General features: G+C 38.9%; 1 protein-coding gene across 3 annotated transcripts in view; it reads right to left on the minus strand.

Annotated features, from left to right (window-relative positions):
• The window catches only part of SMYD3 (SET and MYND domain containing 3), a 422,465-nt gene extending 398,217 nt beyond the window's left edge, over positions 1–24,248 (minus strand). For 2 of the 3 annotated variants that reach the window (XM_074168179.1, XM_074168178.1), the window contains exon 1: positions 24,085–24,248. In XM_074168179.1, coding sequence (XP_074024280.1) covers positions 24,085–24,248 — 164 coding nt within the window. Of the gene's footprint in view, positions 1–18,154; positions 18,158–24,084 lie in introns of all 3 variants that reach the window. The other variant, XM_074168177.1, reaches the window with a different exon arrangement.
• Positions 24,249–25,003: the final 755 nt, after the last annotated feature.

Here is a 25,003-nt window from a genome sequence, read left to right on the forward strand (position 1 = left end):
ACGACATCCAGAATGAGCTGTTCCATCACCTTTCCAGGGATGGAGGTGAGGCTGGCCAGTCTGTAGTTTCCTGGGTCCTCCTTCCTGCCCTTTTTGAAGGCCGGAGTGACACTGGCTTTCCTCCAGTCCTCTCGTGTTCTACAGGACCTTTCAAAGATGATAGAGAGCAGCTTCGCAATAACATCTGCCAGCTTCCTCAGCACTTGTAGGTGCATCCCATTAGGACCTATGTATTTGTCGGTGTTGAGTTTGCCTAAACGATCTCTAACCTGATCCTCCTAAACCAAGGGAAAGTCTTCCTTTCTCCAGACTTTTTCCTCTTACCTCCAGGGTCTGGGATTCCTCAGAGCTGGCCTTAGCAGGCTAGACTGGACTGGGGGCGGGACTGAAGCATTCAGTAACTCCATCTTCTCTGTATTCTCCATCACCAGGGCACCCACCTAATTCAGCAGCAGGCCCACATTTTCCCTAGTCTTCCTTTTGCTACTGCTATACTTGAAGAAGCTCTTCTTGTTGTCCTTGACGTCCCTTGCCAGATTTAAAGATACCTTAAACACTTCAACTAGATACCAACATCTCCAGCTCTGGAGGAGTTAAGCAGCCAATGGAAAACCTGAAGGGAACACTTTGAAAAGTCCCAATCACAGGAACAATGTACCTGCAACGCACAGGTTAGAAAACTTGCAAATACAACTGAAACGACATTGAGAGCAGAGCCTTGCATAGGCCAACTTCACTACCCTGAAGCAGAACCCCTCTGCTAGTTTGTTGTAAGCAGATAAATCCTTCCAGTACATGCATTAACTACATCACAATTGTAACCAGAGAGTAACTAATCTCTCCAAGGTTATAGAAAAATCCACACAGTTCATTAACCATGTAATTATCTGTACTGTCATCGTCCCGACCACTAAAAGTCAGGATGCATCCCTAAACCAGGCTGCTTCACTGTAGCTTTATGGATCCAAAACTCATCTCTCTAAATCAATAGATCTAAAATTTGGATTAAAGACAGCAAAAGTCAGATTCAGATAAACACATACAGGTTGTCAGAAAGCCACATATTCACAGAAAGTTTAAGAAGAAATCTTACAGGTTTGTAGCCAAAATTTGCAGTACCTATATGAATGTAAGCATACCCATCCAAAGAATTCAACATTTAGCCTCCTCTCAGTGGTGCACAGGTGCTTAACTGCAAAAAAGATCTTGGAAGATCTGACCAGATCAGCTAGTCACCATCCTTTGGCTACCTACATAGAGAGTGCTCTTTTTGAAATACTTTCTTGGACAACAAACTTCTCTTCCTTTGCCCTCTCTCACGATAAGCCATCTGTACAGGCATTTGAATCTCACCCATCCAAACTATATGCACCATCCATCACAGCAAAGCTACAGCACACGTGGTCCATCAGACTGCTGGCCAGCATGCCATGCCACCCCATTGAAAGTAAAGCACACACACGCTCCCAGACAAATTTCTCCACCTACTGCTTCATCTCAGCAATTTCAAATTGCACATCCTAACAGCTCCACGGGACACAGAGGGGCTTAGCATGCCCTGAGCCTGGCATACCCCTTCACATGATATCACTGTATTTCCTTCTGTAAACTTAATTAACAAAGCAGACGTTTGTGTTCCTAAATGCAAGCCATATTCTAAGAAGAAAAATACCTAGGAAAAAAACACTTTCAAAATCTAATTAAAAGTATACGGGCCTTAAAATAAGGGAGGATTTATGAAAGCCCCCGTGCTGGCATGAATTTCAATCTACATAAGGTACAGTTACTGAGACCAATTGGGAGTAAGATTAGAACAAGAAAGCAAGAAAACACTTGCATGCTTTGACATCTTCAAATTGCTTGGACAGACCATTCTTATAAAATGCCTGCAATAGATATTTGCCATACTTGGAAAATAAATTAAAAAAAAAAGAAAATCAATTTGAATTTTTATTTTAAATCTGCCTCACAGAGAGTATTTATGTGGGCCTATTAATCGCACTTCTAAAATACACCACTACCAAGCCTGTGGCACGCAAAATATTTAAGATATATGCAGGACATCCTACTTTAATTGAAATAATAAATAAAATACATCTTATAAAAATAAGATAAGATCATATGGCAGAAAAACTACCCAGTATCTACATATGACCATCATTACAGTCTTTGAAAGAATATAGAAATATTTTAGACTGCCTGTGAATCTTGGAATTATATCCATTTACTTGGAACAGGTTACACAATTCTTCTACTTCGGTGGAAGAACTCTAGATATTTCACACCAATTAGAAAGTCAATCATTATGTTCTTACAAAGACAGTCTTCTTAATGAAATAAATTCAAGGAATACTCAATCTGAATAAATTTATTAGCCAGGACTAAATACATTAACCAGGATTAATGCACTTAACTTGAAACAGAATTATCTTTTTTTCCTTCTATTATAAGTACACCCTTGAAAATGTCTCCATTTGTAATAACAGATGGCTTTTCATCAGAAGTCACAGTCTCAAGTCTGTATTTTAATGCAGAACTATATTTGAAATAACAGTTGCATAGCAAAAGAAATTCTAATCTTTGAATAGCAAAGTTTGCTTTTGCAAGCTAAAGCCATCCTTTCGAAACCAAAAAAATACTCACAGAACTCCAAACCTCATCAGCCATCACGAAGTGGTACCAGGGCCACAGACACCCAACCCAGTGATTAGCACTGTGTGCTAATACCATAGAGGCTGCATCATTGTATGAATACCTGACAAAAAGCTTGGCGGCTGACTGATGAAAACCCTACAATTTAACAATTAGAAGTGAACCTACTGACAGTGCCAAAAGATTAATTGTGACTTTAAAAGAAATGTTATTCTTAGTGTAGTACACAATTTCAGTAAGTCTACACTACTTGAAATTTGAGCTTTTTTCTACCAAAACTACTTCACCCTTTATCTTTTGCTCCTCCCAGAACCAAACCAATCCAGTTTTTGAGTTCAAGATGCACACCTTAGGCAGTAATATAATACTTGTAGGCCTTAAGTTTATTTCTAGCAGCTATTCTTATCTTCCAAATTCCAAAACATCCTTAATTTTGAGCAAACTTGAAAATGCGCACCTATATTTGTATGTATTTAGAAGTTATTGCTCAGAAGCAGACTTCTAACATAAATACCTAACTCAAATTTATAAGCTAACAAAGTTTGAAACCTAATCTTTATCTTTTATTGTGTTTGTTACATAAACACAATACAAAAGAGTAATTGGAAACCATAGCCTGGATACTTGGCGCTATTCTGCACCCTGCAGAATCATCCGAGAGTCCTGTTAAGTGCTGTACTGCAGGCACTTGGTGAACAGTGTAGCCCCAACACTGAACCCTTACCAAAACAATAGGTAAGGCTTCTCGTCAGGAAGCCCACCTATTAGCAACAGGAACACAAGAAAGAAAGAGCTCACTCTTTAAACTGTTTTGAAGAAATCAAAGTTGTCTCTAGTGGGACAGTGTCCACTATTCAGACCAGTAAAATCACTGCAGGTGATGGACTATGAATACAGATGACTTGCAGCTATAAATATGTCTGGGAGGTCTCCCCATAATCTTTGAATAAATTTGCATATATTCTCATTGATTTGGATTGTTCTATAGGAGAGAGAAACCAGAGCATCATCTTGGCTAATAATTCTATTAGGTTTAAAATAAGACACATAAGAACTAACACAAAAATCCATATTCAAAAATACCATAAAAATTCATAACTGACTCTTGGAAAAAAAGGATCCATGCAACATCATATACAGCTAAGGAAGCTGTAAAATAAACACAAATTAACAAACAGACTCAGAACAATTTGAATATCATGAAGCCCAGATCCAGCATGTAACGGAAGTAAACTCCAAGGTTTATCTCCTAATTAAGAAGAAACAAAGCAGGGTTTGGTTTGTCTCTTGTTAAGTACTAGCTACACATACAGTTTCTGGATAAAAGGGGAAAGCTTTGGGCTTTTAACCACACTGCACCTGCTGGAAACACGTAGTAGACGGAGCAGAACAAAGCCATCAATCGCACCTTGCCTTTGGGCCACCAGCTGTTTCTGAGCTGCAAAGCTGCAGCTGTGATGCATATCCTGCTTCTTCAGCTCTAGTTAGTTACAGGCCAATCAACAAAAAAGGTTTCCTTAGACATCCCTGCAACCACTTTCTTTCTGTCATTTCTGCATTAAACTTCTGCAATGCATTTTTTCCCAGTGTTACTCTTGAAGAATATGATCTGGGGTGCCACTAGGCAGCATGTTAGGCAGGGACATTCTGACAGCTCCACTTGGCATAGCATCCTGTTGCTTACTAAAATTGGTCCATTCTCTTGTTAATCAGAAAACAAGCTCACCTGCCCTCTGGGGAGGCAAACAATGGCAGCAGTACCCATCACATGGCACCCCTCACTTTCAGTTCTTGACCTCACCCTTCTGCAGACCCCTGCCCCACAAAAAAATGTCACCTTAAGAGACCAGGCACATTCCATTTTAAAACCATACCTCATTCTGTTCACAAGATTGCTTTTGCATTATCGTAACCTAGTTTCTCCTACACTTACAGAATGCAACTAATAACAGTTGAGCTATACTCTCCCCCTTATAACTTACTAATTAGCAATACACATCCCTCATCAGAACTGTTACTGGGGTTTTTTTGTTGTTTTTTTCAGCAGAACGGGATTTTTCTTGTTACCACAAAACAGCTGAAGAGTACATGATGTCAAGTCATTTCTTGTTTCATGACGCAAACTAGTCTTAGGAAAATGTCACTGTTAGATTAAAAATGGTCCTGAATTGCAAAACTAAAGCTAAATAAAAGCCCTGTCCTTCTCTGTGGCATACTAGCAATTTTTTTTTCAGCTGGTATGTATGACAACCATGAAAAAAGAACATCTTTTAACTAGAAATGATACTGAATTGACTCTGCCTAAAGTTAAGACAGAACTCTTGTAAAATTCAACCCCCTTAAAATCCATACACATACAAAATATACCTGTCAGCAGAAAGAAAAACAGCTGGCAAAGTTTTTTTTAATCAAATAAATCTTTCTGCCTGCGTGTCACATGATCAGATAACTGTTCCACTGCACTCTGTATGCTTTAAATTAATTCTGAACCACCAAAAACATTTCACAGAAAATTCTATGATTGCAGAAATGATCACATAGCGATGAATGATGTAAAACATACTCAGTTATTCATAGCAACTGCAGCTGATATATATCTTGTGCACAGACTGTTCCAACTGAATGTGGAAGACTGCAATACTATCTAATATTTTCTTAATAAAATCCACAATTGAGATTATTTTTTTTTCAGGTCACAGGTACACTTGTTATTCATTCCATATAGCAACAGCATATGTAAATTTTACATTCTATATCATATATTGAGGAGGTTTTTTTTTTTTTAAAGCAGAATCTGTACAGCTTTTTCAGAGCCTGACTTAACTTTCATGTTTTCAGTTCTTCATAGTGATTTTGTTTCTCATTAGCAATTTCATTTCTTGGCTGGCAGAGTCATCATCAAATGCATCAAGCATCAATAGCCAGACCAAGGAAATAATTACTTCTTAGAGACGTACAGAGATTCAGGTTATAGCTAGTGCCTACAGAAGTAGTTTTAAACACTTCAGCACTATAAATACAAGACTGGTTCCTGATTTAAGATGTCTAAAATTGAACATCTTCTAGCCACACAGTGGTCCATATTCATTGTTCACATCCTGCTAGACAATTCTCAATAAAACAGATCTATCATTTGAAGATAACTTTGCATTTCAATCTAGAATATGCTTCCTCATCGGCCAGAAAGATAACCACAAGAACTGAGAGTATGTTTACATCTGGAGGAGAATCTGCAGATTAAAGCCAGCGAAGGGAGTGTCTGAACACAAGGAACAAACCCAGCTTACACAATCACCATGATTGGACTCCCTACTCATCTTTGTTTTGAAATTTCAGTTCCTTCTCCAGTTGGGTTGGATTTTTTGAGTTATCCTGCAGAACGAACCTCCAGAAAGATGTCAGCCATCCAGTGTCATAAGACGGGATCAATCATGAGGAAGGAACAAGAGATTTCAATAGAACTGCACAGACAGTAACAAGCATAAGTTATCAAAATTTCCACTTGCTGTTAGGAGAAAAAAAAAAAAAGGGGGGGGGGGGAAATCTGAAGATATAAATAATCTTTTCCATTACTGAACGCCTCTCAACATTTGACTATTTAACATACAAACATTCAGAGAAAGAGTCTGATGTCCTTTGGTACCAAGAGTGATCCACATCTTGTATCACAAAATGTTATACAGAGTAGTTCACAAGAGCAGGGAAAAAAAAAAAAAAAAACACCAAAAGGACCTTCCCTGTACACACGCTGTACATAAATCAGCCTTTAAAATTAAAACTTGATTTCCTAAGCATCGAAATCCAAATCCAGAGTCCAAATTTTAACCAGAAGTAACTTCAGCAAACGAAAAATGTTTCAGGTCTTCTGCAAATAACAGAGGAATAATTTCCGAGGGAAAAGCAAAAAGTTAAAAGGGGTTAAATAAAAATGTAATACCAAAATATATGGATATCTAAAGGATTTATTTTGCTTGCACCAGGCATGTGAAATGCACATTTCACCAGCGCTGAAACAGATGTTCTGAGTTCTCATGTAGTCTTGAAGTATAATTTTCTAATTCACCGCAGCATCTTAATGAAATGAAATAGCAGGACTAAGCATTCATTTCCTGAAAGTTGAGTTCAAAGCCTGATTAAGTCACAAATGTAGGGAAACAGCTCAATCCCACAAGATGATACATCTCCTGCATCTCATGTCCAATGTCTATTCACTTCAACAAGAGCGGACACGCTTACACATCTCAAACTCAGACCTTGTGTTCACAAGGGAAAAGAGAGCTACAAACTTAACACTCATTGAAAAATCTGTTTGCAACTGCAAAACCATCTCCAAAATAGAGTATAACTTCAAATTTCAGATTAGCAGAGGCATATGGAAGGCATCAATCAGAATTACTGTTGTAGAGCACAAGCTCCTATTCCCTTGGAAAGAGATACACAACTGCACTCTGGCTGCCTAAAAAACAAAAGCCAAGTATCATCAAGCTGTAGTTAATTTCATTTTGGTGGTTTTCACTTGCTTTTCTTTCTGCTGTTCATTTTGCAAGCGGGTAAACAGAGTTCATTTGTTACTTTGCCTTTTTATTTTTTTTCCAACTTATCTATGTGTATACAGACAGAGAATTTCAGCAGTCATGAAGATGGAGTTGTCTAAGTCTTAAGTCCTACAGCTCTAAGTAATGGATCAGTCACCAGTGCAACTGAAGAAAAAAAAAATCCCACAGAATTATTGAAATAAATTATCTTACTTCTTATCTAAAGAAATTGTCATTGAGTTAAGAAAGTAATATATTTGCAATAAGGAAAACATTAGGCTTCACATCAGGAGCAGCGCTATCATAACTTTACCAGCTTTTCCTTAAACCCTCATAGTGCCTAGAGATTTGTCAACTAATGGGACAGGTCGCTTTATTATACACAAAATACACTAAGCATATCCAATACATAGTAACAACATACCGAATGTTGTTGAACGCTTTTCTCTTCCCAAATACAGTCCATTTGCAGTCCGCATTTTTGATGTGATTAAAAACACTCCAACAGTTCAAAACCACAAAAGTGGTAAATGTTCACACAAAATGTAAATATTCAGTCTTCCCCACACGAGGGGAAAAGGGTAAGCTCCGTATCACCAATTCCTACAGATTAGACTCATGCACGCTCCTAAACCCCAGGTTAAGCAGAATTAAACCTGGAGGCTTCTGTGCAAGTTCAGCAGAAAAGCAAGAACTATTTAAGAGTGTTTTTGATCAATTTCCCATTCATATCTTTGAGAGTTAGTTTCCAGTTCCTTATGCATGCTTACAACATGTTACGTCCTACCTAAATACTGTTTCTTTGTCTGGTATCAATCTTTTCAATAAGCATCCTTTCAAAGAAACTGAGCATGCAATTAAAAAAACCTGAGCACACTACTAGGCCTTTTTAGACCCACTAACTTTTTCAATGTTGAGTATTTAAAGCGAGTTTAGGGGAAAAGATAAGCAAAAATTTTTAGTTGCATTTATGAAAAACAAAGCAAACAGAATAGTGGTTTTGTCTGATATAGAAAAATATTTTTTTTCTTGGATAATTCTTGTTTTAGGGTAATTCTAGAAACAAACCAAAATTATTGCAAGTCAGGCTTTCTCCAGACATAATGACTTTAAAAAAAAAACATTTTTCTTATTTTAGTCATGTTAAGGTTTTGTTGACTATGTTCCCAGGTTAAAAAAAAAAATAAAAAAATTAAAAAAAAAAAAACCTCTCATCACATAAAAAACATTTAAATGTTGGAAAACAATCTTAGAAAAAAGCAAATCTTGAAATAAAAGCACGACTCCCCCTACCCTCATATGAATCATCAGACACTACCATAGTACATGTGGTGAAATTTATTTTTCCCTCCCACTAATCTAATGTAGTTTCAGATGAGCGTATTGTGAAGCAGTACACAAGAGAATGTTTGTTTTGTGTCTATTACAATCATGTCCATTTACTTCCTCTTCAAACCGCATTGGTCTTCTTGGATGTTCATTCCCCGCACTGCTGTTACCTGTGTTCGCCAGGAACAGCTTTTCCTCACTACAGCAACATGTCCTGGAAAAATTCTTCATCTTACTGGGAAACAGCTTTGCTTACATGACAAAGCAGGACAAATCAGTCCCTCCCTAAGAAAACTCTTCAGCCCTGGAGCACACAGAAAAGCCAAGCCCCAGAGGGTCTTGGTCATGGGTGAACCCCCAGCAGCTGTTGCAGGGTACAAGTGTTGAAAGGAAACCACAGTTTCTGAAGAGACTCAGGGCCAGGCTCTGCTCATAGCATGTAATCCAGAAACAAAGCGTCGAGCACCTCCCCTCCACACAGAGCACCCAGAAATACCTACCCTAGCACCACCTAAACACTACTCTTTGGGTGTTTAAAGCAAAGCACAAGAAGAGCAGCTGCACTGACATCCCCTTGCCCCGTGGCATAATTAAGAAGCTTACAATCTTTCAGCATGAGGAGGAGTGATATTTGCTTTTAAGTAAGTCTACAGCTGAAATAGGTTAGGGAATTAAACTGTGTAATTGGAAAACACTCATCATGGACAGTGCTGTAGGAACCACAATCACATCAACATACAATGTCTATGCTTACTGCAGATGTAAAATGAGAGTGAACTTTCTGTCGATGAGGCTCTGTCAACACACAATTATGCCAAATATATGAAAAGCCTCATGTGAAGCAAGAAAAAATAGTCTAAGTGTTGTCAATATTTTTCCATAACTGCTATGACATTTTTTAAATAGAATAAAATAGAATTTTTATATGAAGGATTCCTCCAAAAGCCTGATATTGAAGCCATTACCATAAAAAGCTTTGTGGTAAATCTCATTAAGTAACAAATTGATTTGGTGGCCTATCACCACCGTATCACCTTGTAGTACACAGTGCCAGGAGTAACCTTACAGCTACAATAAAACTTGTTTCCCCAAATGCATACCATATTTATTTGTTAAATATATCATCAGTAACTGTAAAATAATTATCAAAAAGAAGGAATTAATGGATTTTTTTTTAAATTAAAATAATCTAAATTTGGTTGGAAATTACTTACCAAGAATAAGAACTAAATTATTGAGAGACTGCTAAAATATAATTTTCTATTTATTTCAGCTACAAGATAATTTTAAGGGAACATACTGTTCTTCCAGTTAAAATTAATCCAGCTTTTTTATTGCATAACAAGCATACATATGCATAAAACCAAAACACATGTGAACAAGAATATTGCACTTTTGGAAAATACTAATTTTAGGAGACATATGAGTTCAAAAAAATTAAAATCTTTTTATATCTTTATTAGAAATTCTGATAAGAGATAATTGCAGGAGTGAGTCCACAGAGATTTTGCTCCTGATTGTGAACTCACATCCCCAGCAGCAGTAAACAAGACATACACCATACACATGTCAAGGACAGACTTTACTGCATAGGTACAAGCCTGGCAAAAACTAGGAGTCACTTATTTCCACCAGTTGTAACGAATACTAAGGATTCATCATAAGATAAAGCCAAAACACATGCTCTACTAAAAGCTACAAAAGTTTGTGGCAAAATTGGAAGCATTTCGAAGCTAAGAAGTTTCTAACCTCGTCTGCTCTTAGAATGGGATAGGACAGCAGGGAAGGAGGAGGTTTTTGTTGCAGAGACCAAAAGGTGTTTGGGGGAAAACACAGCCTGGGATGACATCACTAAACTTACAACCACTGATTAAACATTGTCTTAAGGCAAAAATCCTACACAATGAGCTTATGCATGCATTATGGTTTCTAGCTAAGTTACTATCTGCAATAAACTGATAACCATTCATTAACTTCTGAACATAAGACACAACTGGCAAGCTATTTCATGCCTCAAAGAATTTACAGCAAAAGGGAGAGAGGTAAACACACAATGCAGGTGACTGTATCTGGAAAATAAAATGAATATTTAAAAATACTGTTACCTTCCAGCGGTAAAATGGATTGACATTGAGATGTCCCAACAAATGCAGTTGTTAAAACTGATACTGAATCCTTATGTGTTATTGAGCAGAAAAGAAAGCATAATCTTTCAATTAATAACAAACAGCTACTAGTAAAGTACTTTTTAGTATAAATGGATTTTGTAATTAAAGCCTATGAACATATGAGAATGAGTAACAGATACTTGCTTCACAAGCAGTCCTAAATACAAGGGTCATAAAATAGTATGTGTACAGACAGTTACAGCTCATAAGACTCCATGGGGGGAGGAGAAGTGTTAAAAAGATTTGAAAATTAAAAATTAATAACTCTACAGTACAGTGGTTCTGAACAGACATATTCCCAAAGTCACAACTCCCAGGCAATCTCTAAGGACAAGGAATTTGGCTCCATAATTATTTCTGAAGCACTTGGGAGTTCTGTAAATTATTTCATCTGCCTCAAAGCACATTAATAAGGGAAGGAACGCTGCAGGAGAAGTGACCAGAGCCCTACAACAGCTTCCCCCAACAGAAAGCGAAACACCAGTGTATTCCACGCACACAAAACACTGACATTGCTGAGAGCTACCTGTTCAAAGGCATCATGTGTCCTTTAATAATTCAGTTCCTCCCAAGACTCAGTAACAAGATAAGAGGCAAAAACCAGCTTTGAAACAGGATATTCAGAATTGCGGGTAAATTCAATGTTCATTGGTACAGACCATGATATCCATGTGCTCTTCCACCACCAGGCAGATTAACCACCCCTACGCTGCCATGCAAACAACCCCAGGCTCTCCAGCTACGTATCTAGCATTGGTGCTTCCAGCCCACAGCTCTCCCAGGCAAATACAATGACATAAATTTCTACTGCCCCGCTCAAAATCCAGCTTCTCTCCACACTAGCGTATAAGTTCTTAGAGATCTTTTCCATTAACAAATTCAGTTCATTTAAAAAGCTTTTATCCTCTCCTTCAGATGGATCTCAGCTTCAGGAAATTCAAATCTTGTACAGAAATTATGAATCTCTTCCAGATCTGTATTTTCCACTTCCCCTTTATTCTTTTAAACAGAGGGGCCACAGCCTTGTAACTTTCTAGGGAAAACAAGGACTGTAGGTCCCACCTTTCAAAAATCTCTCTGAGATTTTTACACATATATGCAAAAACCAGAAAGCATGTTTCATAACCCTTTATACCATACATACATAGAAGCTAAAGTAACAATCTGCTAAATTCTCTCTTTGATTTGTAAGTGATTTATACCACAGTATCATCCATGGCAGACCAGTACTTTAAAAAAACTGACATGTTCTTCCTTAACGATCAGTTTTCCCCAGAAATATTTACTATCCCTTCTGCTTAGAGCAGGTCTCTTGGTTATGTCTCCTGAACCCATCTCAGGTAAATAATTTTTCATATTGAGGTTTTCTTTAGTCTGTTGTAATTCAGATTCCACTGTCCCCTTTTCTGTTCTTCTATGGTATCAGTTAAACTGTTTTTTTTACCACACGTACACACTTTTTTTGGCCTAAGGACAAGCAAGTTTCACAGCTTATGAAACTGGAAGGAACTATCACATGATCTAGTACCACAATAATCTGATATGGCAAATTGCACAGGCCATAAAGTTTTGCACAGCAAAGCCTTCAGCTCTGGCAGAATTAGTACATATTTTTTTCAATTTTTAAAAGCCATGTTAGTTCTAAATATACATATAAACCTGTTGGTGTTGGATTTTTTCCTAGTGGTACTATTAAATTTATAGCAGATATGCCTTCTGCTGCCTATAATCACTTTTAAGGATGTGGGCTAAGTGGGCTAAGGTCAAATATTGCCCTGAAGGTGATATACAAACATATAATTAAAATATTTTCTATTTTACATGCTATCAACAACTTCTAAGTATATAGATGAATGCAATAAACTTCTAATCTCCCTCAAATAGGTAAGCAATGAAAGACCTTATTCAGCTTTCCAGGTGAAGCCAGTGACAAAACAAGGGCTCTAATCCTCCAAATATGTATCTGAACTACAAGGTCATCCTTCATCTGTTGTGTTCCTCATACTTGCATTAAAATATACCCATCAGCTGAGAAAATCTTCAGTTTTATACACAAGCAAGACAAATTGAAAAGGTGAGCACTGCCTGCCTTTGTTTTGATTGACTCCCTATCCCAAGTTGTGTTTCAAAGATTGTGTATAAAAGACTTCATCCGATGGCAGAAAGGGAGGGAAATGACAACCAACCCTCATAAGGGAGAAATCTTACAATAGCCTGTTCAGATAAAAACAAAAGTGGCATGTATACGTATCTCTGAACAGACACACACACCATCTCCCACACATTTATCTATTTTTAATCCTAAGTCCTATAAGGGGCAATTAACTCAGCACAAGTTGATCCAGCCTGTGTTATATTATATATATATATATATATATATATATATATATATATATGTATATGCAACAGTATTCTCCAGTCGGCACACTTCTCAGGAGAAAGGCGAGTCCAGTAAAACGACTCCAGCCCAAATTTCCACTAAGTCTTTAGAGGTGTCTAATTGTTTTGCATACAATGCTCAGCATGTCCACACTCATTAATGGATTTTCATTAAAAATCTAATTTAAGTAGTTTTGACTTATCAGAACACACAATAAGGCGCTAACTACAAAAAATAGTGTAACTCAATCAAAATGACTGCCAAAGTGGTAAAGGCTATTAAGCGGCAGCAAAATCCACATATGAGAAACATAAAGACTAGCTGCATGTCTAAAAAAAATACTAGGTATCTATTAGAAGTGGCAAGACTAATTTAGCAACTCAGTTACTACAACAAGAACCTTGATAACTCTCTTGCTATTATTATGCCTGACCTGTCACTCTTCTTAGTGTCAATTCATCTACTGTCTCAGCCACAGAAAGTGACATTTTTAGAGTAAGAGATACTATTCTGTGCTTATTTTGGAGAATAAAACCAAAACTACAGTCTTTGCAAGAAAATAACATAATTCTGTGATAGATTTTATTAAAGATAAAATACATTTCATTGCTATATCTGTTTTACACCTAATATAATATATATCTTGTGTGGATTACTGCATAGCCTCTTTTTTCCTAGGGCAAAAACTTCACATAAATCTATCATCACACACTGAGTTTCATACACTATTTCAAGAAATTGTTTCCACAGCTGTTCCATCTGTTGTACAGCAATATCAACTAATAAGATGGTTTTAATATGACAAGTGGATAAAATTCGTAAAAAGCTTAGTAACCCATCTCATTTGCTAAAACAACATAGACACTTATGAACCTAAACATCTGAAATGGTTTTCTGTGCCACCTCAATTTTTCTTTTTAATCTTCAGTCTGTTTTTGCTTCTTCAGAAATCTGGACTAAGATACTTTCAACAGCTAGAGGACTTGAAGTCAATGCACCATAGAAATCAAAGCGAGCTACAGAAAGTACAGACCCACATCAATACTCACACAATGCTTAGAATATCTGGACCAAGAGCTTGATCAAAAAAAAATCTCAATTTTTTTCAGAGTAAATTAAACTGCAGTGCAATAGCCTGGCACAAACCTTTCTCATCCCATACAATATTCAATAAAGATTCCTACCAGAGTGGGTCTTGATCTGCAAAGCGGTACTTGAATTTATTCCTGACACACAGACAAGTTGCATAGAAATGGAAGAGGTAAAATTTGTGAGATATACTTTTATATATAGCAAGTGTTCCTCAGTACACCACTTATCTCAGAAGGAGCTACAAGATCTATTTCTGTGAGGTAAAACAGCAGCCAGGCCACAGCAAGAAGAAGAGGTGTGATGGTTTGTCTTATCAGGGAGAAGTACTTAAAAAAAACAAAAACAAAAACAAACCACCAAAAACCACACACACCAAGATGGCAGTCCAGTTTGAACCTTTATGTTAAAGCAAGATGCTTTCAAGCTTTTCTTGATAAATAAATAAAAACAAGTTTCTGGCCTTTGAGAAGCATGAAATACACTGAACAAAGATTTTTACATGGGAAATATATGTAGTTTATTTCATGCTCAACATTTCCTGAGACAAACCTCTCCTCTGAGGGCAATGCTTCACCAAACTTTTTGACTCAATTTCTCTCTCCCTATTCTATCATGTTTCTTCCCATAACCAAGAATGCCACCACCACAGAAATCGTCTTTTCAGGTCAGTAGCACCCACTCCTAGCAGTTGCATGAGCCATTTGAATTAAATTGTATGAATAAGCCATATTCATTTAAATTGTAAGAAGGGGCTTATGGTTGGTGAGAGCATTTTTACTTCCTCTTCTTTCTCAATGATAGTCTTTTGTTCCTTTTTTGCACTTCTACATCATAACCACTCCTAATCACACCCTCCTAAGAAGTCCTTCTCAACACACTTGCTGGCTTTTTTCCTTTGAATGCTGAAATCTGCTTAAGCCAGCAGTGAACAAGCCCTACATGAGTGCCCAGACAAGCCATCCTCAGCGAAGCCAAAAATTGCAATTCCTGCCTATTGACTGTAGGATCAGGTGCTCTGATACTCACAGGCCAAAAAGATAGTTTAGTTAAAAAAAATACCGTCTTTAATTTCACTTAAGCTTGAGCAACCAAGCTAATAGTAGAACAAGCCCTGAGCTGAAGGCAGTTAGTAGTTAAGATGATAAACAGGAAAGCTAAATGAACTGGGGACTGCAGCTTCAGTTAGCATACGAATTACTGGTGTTCAACCAATTGTGCCATTTGGTGCCAACCCTACAGCCATCAGGATGCCCTGGGAATCATTCAAAACTTTACCTTGGCCCCTAAATAAAATCTCCCATTCAGCCGCAGAGGTGCTGTGAGAATTACAGTTGCAGGAATTAAGCACAGATCCTGAAATAAGTAAAATCAGTGATAAAAACAAAATCAGAAAAGTCAAGGCACTCCTATGTAACCAAGACAACAGCCCAGAAGAAAACATTGGTTTTTTGCAGTAAGAAACAACTGAAAACTTCTGCAGTAGTTTGTTCTACTATACTGAAGCTAATGGTAGGAAATGCTTCTGGGGAAGTAAACTATGGCAGAAACACGACTAGGTAAAAGAACGAAGGTGGGGCCTGATTGTCCAGGACTGGTTGGGCTACAAGGCGGAAAAAGCCCTCCTCCACGCTAACAAGCCAGTTGGTCCTGCACTCCCAAAATCCCTGCTTCTCCTGAAGACACTCCTAAGAGCTTGGATATTCCCCTAACTGCCTTGGAAATTCCCCTAAACTTAAGGTTTCGCGTTTAGCTACAGCAGACTAAAGGCTAGTTACTACCAGAAGGCACAGCCCTGACTGTCTGACCTTGATGCATCTGTTCAACAGCCACCTCAGCTCCTCTCTCTCCCCAGCAATAATTTGATTCAAGGGCACTAAAAGATTTTTATATTTTGGTAAAGTGTGTTTTCTGCCAGGTTATCTCTCTGCACCAGTATATCATAGATCAGATAAGCAGCAAAGCTGCCAAATGAGAAGCAGAAGGAGCATGCAGGAAGGAGAGCAAGGACTCAGGGGAGCAGTAAGAATACCTGCCTTTTCAGTAGCTCCTAGCCAGGACATCAGGTAAGTTGTCATGCGTATCTGTATCCCACTTCAAAACATTGAGTGGGGTGGAGACACATGCCAAAAATTCTGTAAGCCTCACCTATATTGTTTTGAATAATTCAAACTAGCTGTTGTGACTGGTTCTGAAGAAGACTGTAGATTCTTCAAGGGAAAACAGCATCATCCTATACACCGTACAGCCAAAAGCACGTAGTAGCTTTTCAGTATAGCCACAATGGAATCAACCACTAATAATTAATAAATTCTAATGCCTATGGATAAGATATCATTAATAGTTCTTAAAGAATTTAAACAATAAATTCCCTAATGCAATGTAAAACTTTCAGCAACTTACGAAAAATTAAAAACTTCCTCGGGAGATATCAAAACTAATTGTGTCATTACATATTACATTAGCTATAAGTTACCCATATTTTAATCACTTATGCTTTCCCTTGTAGCACTAATTTTAATTTTGTACTTGCACAATTACAATTCACCCTAAGAAAATTAATACTAAAGATAATCCAATTCACAAACTTATTTTCATGGCTTTATCATTTACCACAAGCAAAGATTATTCATGCAGAACATATTAATATTTTAAAACATTAATATTATGGACTGCACTATGCAGAAAAGAAATAAAGTATCAGGTGTGGATTGCAGATGCACAGTAAAGCCTAAATTCAGAAGAATTTATGAGATGACTACAACTTAAATTGTCAGTCACAGCTTGACAAGACAATTTTGATATAGTACCTTTCAAATTACAGAGCAGTATAAGCATAGAAATTGTAAACACAAATTCACAACATGCTAAGGCCTTTAGGGACTTCTAAAGCATGGCTAAACTTAAATTTTCATTTTCCATAAATGACAGACACAGTTGACCTGGGAGAATTTATTTTTAACAATGCCTCTCCCTTTTCTATTTCTGCTATTATTAACAGGGGCAAAGCCAGGTGGGAAGCAGAAGGCATTAACAGTAGCCTCAAAACGGCAAGGCAGGGGAGGAAGGGAAGGAGGAGATGGGCAAGGACACACACCTTGCCTAAAGCAAGCCCAGAGCATCTAAAGCAGTAAGGAAGCATGGAGCGAAGACCAAAATACTGTGCAATGGAGAGGAGAGGATTTACAGCAAACAGAACATGAATTACATTCCCAAAACAAATCTCCAAGAGAAAGAAACAGTTGATAGAGGAAAACACCTACCAAGGGATATTCCTAGCAGGAACACAGGAAACTGTTGACCACCCTAAAGTGTACTGTGAGGAAGGCAACCCAAATCAACGGGCAGGCCAGGACAACAATGCTATCCTGGATGCCAGAGCTTTCTTCTTCCCCAACTTCAACCTGACTCTGAACAGAAGGGAGATGGGAGTCTGTAAATGTATTTTCTACTACAGGCTTTATTCATCTGGACAAGAAAGCTCAGGGCCTTCTCTGGAGGAGATACTGCAGGAAAGCACAGTCAATAGTCTATTCTGTTCACTCTCTCACAGGTTTTCCTGGCAGCATGGGACGGCAGGCTGGAAGCCAATTCTATGGCTCCATCTGGCACGAGGACAGCTATCCTGCTCTTTCTAAGGTTGCTTCAACGTTCACTATTGTGGTCAGATGATGTGGGGAAGGGAGAGTATCTTCTTAGGAAAATGCTACTTTTTTTATGCTATTAGTCATTCAGCTACAGATAGAAACATTTCTGGTGGTGTGCGATTTCTCAGGTCTTGGGAAACATTCTCACATCTACATGGAACCTGAAATTCTGAGCTGTATAGCTCATGTCTCACATTAAAATTTTGTTTCACATCCTTTGCCCTTCACACAAAATCGGGTCTATCAAAAGAAGAGCCCTGCAATTGCACTCCTAACTAATTAGTCAAAAATGCTACATCAAGTTATTGCATATACTTCCCAGGATTATCCTACCTTGGAAGCAAAAAACCATACCTGCTCCTAATAATCACACTATTTCTACTCTGTGATTACCACTAATGAGATATAATTTGTTTATATTCCTCTACTTCATGCAACTACTGGAAATCTGTCCAAAACTTTGACTGTTACTGAAGGGACATGAAACACACCATACTTCTCACATCTTAAAAATGCTACTGGTAATAAACTCATGACACCAAGTCATGCTGACCAACTTTAATTAATTTCTGCGGTAACTCTAAGAATTTTTTTTATATACAAGATTAAGGAGTGTTATTCCAGCCTATTAACAATCATGGAAATACAATAGTCCACAAAAGGGGAAAAAAAAAAAAATTAAAAAAAGCTTTTTATGTAAGCAAGCTATAAAATGGGGTTATTGTTTCATATCTAAAAATATAACATCTAACATTCTTCATTTGATGAGAATTGAAAGAAAGTAGATAAAGAATGTATCATCAAATATTACTTTTCCACATTTCAATATTCCTGTAGAACAAACTACAAGTGTACCAAGAACGCCTAGAGCAACAAAAAAAGTATGTTTTCAAGAAGCTAGCATAGTTTTAAAACTATCTCTATATTAACCAGCAACAGAAGTACATTTCAGAGATAAACGAGGAGACAGTGTAGATTTTATAGCCTCATGCATTACTGGAAGTCTCATATGTGCTGAACTTCTGTCCATGGAAAGGAAGAGCATCCCTTAGCTCACACCTCCTAATCACCCAGCACAGCTGGAAGCAGCAGCTCAGGCACTGTGCTAATGGTGACACTCGCTTTGGCATTTAAGGAAGCATCTTAGGTTCGCTAGTGAATGACAGCAGCTTCATGGAGAAACCCCCATTGCTACAGAGCCAAAATAATGAGCCCCTGTCCTCTCTCCACCTCCCAGTTGTGGTGTGACAAAGGTACACTTGGAGGCTTAAGAGCTATCTGTCCTCAAGCAGAGCTGTGCTAGTCCAAGAAAGAGTCACAGTGGTGTGAAGGATGACACAATCACAATCATCGCCCTTGTCACTCTCTTTCTGAATCAAACCCTGCTTCTCTCTACTTAAAATATTGCACATCGCGGTTATAGCTTAATGGTATTTTTGTACCTTCGGGATGCTGTTAACCTAGGCACTCCATACTTTAACAGTGGTCTGCCAACATTCATGATGATGATAACAATATAATGTACTGTTACTGATGATAATAATAAACCAGCAGCTAATTTTTGAGTGTGTCTATGCCAAAGACACAGTACTGAATGCACAGCCCTGAATGTAAGGGTGTGTCCATTTGGCTATTTTTAAGCCAGGTGAAGTAAAGCAAGGAGCATACATTTGCTGGCCTGTGTTTAGCGCTTTGTAATTGCCCAACTATTTACCAAATTCTTGTTACATTTCCTGTACTTCAGTAGTGTCTGCTGCCATGGCTAGCTTACCAACAGCCCTAACATAGATGTTTTTCCTCTCTCTAGATATGTTTACAAAAGTTGCAGTCACACAAAAACATTTATACTTCCTCTTATTACATTACCAGAGACTGAATCTCTGACCTTACCCAGACATGAAACACTTAAACTTTTTATTTCATAGTATACATATAATGTTGTACATCACCTGTTCTCAAATACTCACTTAAGTGTCTCCTTTAAAGGCATAAGTGGTATAGCATTTGGAAATAGGCTAATGCTACTTCTTTTTCCTACTTTCTCCAAGACACAGATTCTAAAAAGTGTATTTGTTCATTCCCAGGTATCAACCAGGGCCCATCACAGATGTTTTGTAAAAAGCAAACAAACACCAAAGGCGTAATTGACTTTCACCCTTGTTTTGACTCCTACTTTGTAACAGACCGAGTATACTTTCAATTCAAAATCTGAAAGTCAGACCAAGCAGTGCCACCACCACCACATACCTTGCAGGAAACCATATCAGCAGGGACTAGTGGCCAAAAGAACATCAAATACACAGAGGAAGAGAACTGCCAAGCACCAAGATGCCACTTTTGCCACTCATCACAAAGAACATCTTTAAAAGCCATGTAAAGACTTAAGCTGAGCAAACTGAGCAACACCACCAGATAAAATGGACATCCTGCTCAATCACCATGTGAAAGCAGACTTTGCAATGTTAAATTAAAAATCAGTACTGATTTAGGATTATTTTGTTAAATCAAGAAGTAACTGGCTATACCCAGATTTTAATGGAACTTCTAATCTGATCAACTATATAAAAGCAAATTCTAATAAACCATAAAATAATAAAAAAAGTAATATTAAAAATAGTACCAATTAATGGCAGAAAGAGAGGTCAAAGAAGTCTTTTCCTGTAAACTTAAAATTTTGCATAGAAAGTTGAGAATATCATTATTTTCTGACCTATTTTGATATTTATAATCTCTTGTAACATTAACAGCATAACTTCAAACATATAAGCAAATCAATTATTCCAGTGTTTGCAGAACTTTGCTTTTTTTAAGGAAATAAAAAAATTCAGTCGTTACACACACTCAACTTTACTAACTGCAAGCCTGGCTTCTGATCCTGGCAAGAAAATAGAGACTACAATCAAGAGTAAGATCGCTAATCACCTGGATGAATAAAATCTACAAGGAAAGAGCAAGCACAGTCCCCGTGAAAGCATAGCCTCCTTTTCTAACTTGCTAGAGTTCTGTGACAGTGTCAACACACATCTGAATAAAGGGCACCCACTGAACACAACATAACTGTGGAAAGGCTAAATTAAGCTCAATTGCCAGGGACTGGAAGAAAGGTCATTTTATAGACTGATAGCCAGGTAAAGGATAGAGAAGAAGAAAAAAAGGTGTAATAGTCACTTTCCAGAACAGAGAAAGGTGAGGGAAGCCTCTGGGGATCACTGGCAATTAGCTTTGTTCACCATCTTTATCAATGTCAAGCAGAATGGAAAATACAGTGAAATCCTCCAAGTTTGTAAATGAAACAGTTTGCTTTACCCCCTTAGTCCTGCTACGTAAACCTGTACTGAGCTGTACTGCCACTGACCCCACATTAAAGAGGTATTAAAACATGGAAGAAGCCATACAAATAATCTTTAGTTAATAAGGGTAGAAGAATCTTTTGTGTTGCTTTCCACAGTAAGTTGTTGGAAGAAGATGCTGGCCACCCAAATCTTGTCAGATTTCCATAAAAGCACAAGCAGCATGTTTACAGCAAGGCACTGACCCTAACACCACAGCTACTCTTTCGCAAAGAAGGTACCATCATATAACGCAACATCATGCGTTCTCTCAAGATACTGCTTCCATAGCAATACACACTGTTAATAAACAGGTTTCTTTTTTATTAAAATTTATATTTCCAAGCAAATATTTAGTATGTATCCTAATTCAGGACAGAATTATTTTTTAATTGCTTATGGGATATAATTCACAAGACCTATGCTATCATATTAAATCAGCTATAGCAGAATATTTTAGCCAAGCCTTCTATAATAACATAAAAACATAGAATTGTTTAGATTGGAAAATACCTTTAAAACATGAACCTATTCATTAGAAAAGAAAGGATTCTATCCACAGTGAGAAGAAATCATAAAAGGGGAGAGTTACCAAAATCTGCCATCTGGTTCACATACAACATAGATGTAATGACACTGACAAAAAAATTTAACGTCGCTATACAAACAGTACCAACAGCCCAATAAAGTAAGGAAGAGATGTTATTCTGTCTACTGGTAGATGCATGAACTATATATATGCATATATATATATATGTGTGTATATATATATATATAAACACTTAAGTATTTTACACCCACAATAAGGTTCACTTTAATTGAGGTAAGACTAGGCAGAACTAGTGCATTAGCCAAGCTTTCCTCTCTGAATTGACCAGCAAACTCTACCCTCAACAGCCATCCTTACCCTGCTTGGGTACGTCAGACCCTTGCTGTAAGGACTCAGCAAAGGTCACATAGTAAGTCAGCAATATAACAAGTCTGTGACCCCAAATCCTGGTGAAGCCATGCTACCTCTCAGCAGGCAGTCCAGAAATAAAATATTCTGCACATCATTACCCATCTTCTGGCTCACCCAGCACTTCTGACGCAGCCAAAAGCTGCATCCAACAACATTTACTACTAGAAGCTGGGAGACAAAAGGAAGTATAAAATTACACTTTACAGTATAAAGCCTCAAATACTAATTTTATATATAACAATGCTAAAATGCTAAATCAATTTCAAACACAAGACCTTTTGTGTGTGTGTGTGCGCACGTGTGTTCTTGTACTGCCACCTAAAGATCAGAGTGAAAAACAGGAACAGCAGTAGACAACACATTCTTTATCTCTAGTCCTCGAAATAAATGAGTGGTATCGTTTTGAGTTCTCATACCTGGCTTTGAACAAAGATCACACTGCATGTTAAAGGAAAACCAGATTCATGAAACAGTTTGATTCCACATCCTACTTTGCTATATTTCTAATTTCCATGCATTAAAAAAAATAAAAAGAACAGCCTATGTATGGACATACGTATCACTCACTAATATCAAAACAAAGTCTGTTGATTAAGGAGCCGCTGCCTTTAATGAGATGAATAAGAAGAAAGTCAGCTTGCACAGTCTTGATCTATAAACTCTGTCTAGCCCCAGTACATTTTGCAATGGAAGCTAGATTGGTGAAAAATTATTTTTAACTGCCTTATTTAACTTTTATTTAACTTTTTTAATTGAACTGATATCCCTATTTAGAAAAAAAGACAAGCTTTCACAAATGGATAACCTTTCATGATGTATCACTGTTCCTCCCAAGAAACCTTGCCCTGGTTACACTTCTATATTCAAACACTTCAGACGTATTTTCCCTCCATCTGTTGCTGCATTCAGCCCATCTTCCGAAGTCTGCAGCCTCTTACAACTTGAAGTTGAAAAGGCACAGGCAGTCACTGTCCTGAAGGACTCTGATGTCATGAGTCAGAATTCACAGATATATTAGCTAAAAATTTTTGTTTGTTTGTTTGCTTGGGGGTTTTTTTGGTTTGTTTTTAATAGGTTAGATACAAGAGTCACCTGGAACACATTGTCAAACTTTTCTCTGGGAAAATGAGAATCACATTATCATTTCTTTAAAGAGAAGCTGAGAGCCCTGTAAAGACATGAAGCAAAGCACAGAGAATGTTTCAATAAACAAAACATCAAATACCATCAAAAAGAAAAAAATGGGAAAGGCTAGAAGTATTGAATTGTCTCTCCGAGTCTTGGTAATTATACATGGTTTTGGATTACCTACCAATATGTTTAAGGTACTAATACACAGATCCCCTACAAACAGGTCTATGACAATCAACCTTGCTGCAAAATTGCTAAAGGGTAGGAAACAGTTGGGTTTGTTTGGTTGTTTTGTTTTTTTCAAACAAACACAGAAAGCTACTGTGGGTTTGTCAGTTTCCACTTGCAAGGCCTTGAGGGAAGGCGGCGAGCACTTATTCAACGCACGTCCCCAAACCCCCTGCTCCTTACACAAGGATAAACTCGCGCAGGCCATAGGAAACTCGACCAACACGGATGGTTTCCTGGCGGGACTACCGAGGGTGAGAACTGCACCCTCACCACGACAGGTCGTCTTGGGCTAGCCGGCAACAATCACACCATGTTCACCGCGGCCCGGCACCGCCGGCACCGGCCTGGCCAGCCCTTCGCCCCCAGAGGCGACCGGCCCAGAACAGCCCAGCCAGAAAAGCCTTAAAAAAGAGCGGGAGGCAGCGGCAAAGCCGCCTACCTCAGCCCCGGCTGCAGCGGCCCACGCACAGCCGCCGATACCCGCCATATCCATTCCCCCAGAGGCGCGAGACTCCCCCCGCCCCGCCGCCATGGCCCCGCCTCAGCGGAAGAGGCGGCGCTGGCCGGGCGGGGATGGCGGAAGGTATCGCTACGGCGTCCTCCCTCCGTTCTTCCTTTCCTCCCGCCGATACCTGCGCAGGCAGCGCTCGCACACGCCGCCCAGCTGCTCCTTACTGACGATATAGGCGAAGGGCTGGGCGCGGTAGAGCAGCTCGCCGGGCCGCAGCCGCCGGCGGGTGCGGAGGCCGCTGCCCCTGCCCGGGCTGGGAAACCGCTCAAGCGCCGCCGGCTCCATCCTGCCGCACGCGCCGCCACAGAAAGAGCGCGCGGCAGCCCCGCCCGCCACGTGACGCGGCGCGGCCGCCGCCATCTTAAGTGAGGGCCGGGGCGGCAGGAGGCCACATCGTCCTCAATCAGGGGCTGAGGGGAAGTTTTCATTACACCTTTTTCCTGGCCGAGACCAGATCTCTCGCTTGTACTGAGAGGGCGCGGGTCAGAGGGTAGCCCTTCCCCTGAAGGAGGGTTTAATTTTACCTTTCCACTAACACATCACCCTGCTGTGCTGAACGAAGTGGTTATCAGGGTTTCTGTGGCCAGTTACCAATAGGGAGTACATTGGAGTTTTTCCAGTTACTTTCTGGGTTGGTTGGTTTCTTTTGAAAGGGAGTGAAGCAGTGAGAAAATGTCTAATTAGAAATCCTGTTGACAATGAGACCAGGGACTCTTCTGACAGACGCGACGGGCAGTCCGGCCTCAGAAGAAGCCTGGAGCCGTAGGGAGTTCTATCTGCCACCGTTTCCTTGTCTAGTACTGTTACGGCTTCATTTCCATACTGACCTAGCCTCAACGCTGACACAGAAGTCGAAAAAAATACATACAAAAATAAAAGTGGCATGAGGACAGGTGGAGGTTGCATACCCACAGCTTCATATCTAACGAAGTGAACATCCCCAGGCCCTCAGCTGTGCAGAGGTGGATGGCTCTTCCCAGCCCCAGCCTGGGGCTGTGTCCTCCTAGGGGCCGCAGGAAACCAGACAGCCCTTCCAGCTG

Source organism: Numenius arquata, chromosome 2 (assembly GCF_964106895.1).
Source record: "Numenius arquata chromosome 2, bNumArq3.hap1.1, whole genome shotgun sequence".
In the NCBI taxonomy this organism is placed as follows: Eukaryota; Metazoa; Chordata; class Aves; order Charadriiformes; family Scolopacidae; genus Numenius; species Numenius arquata.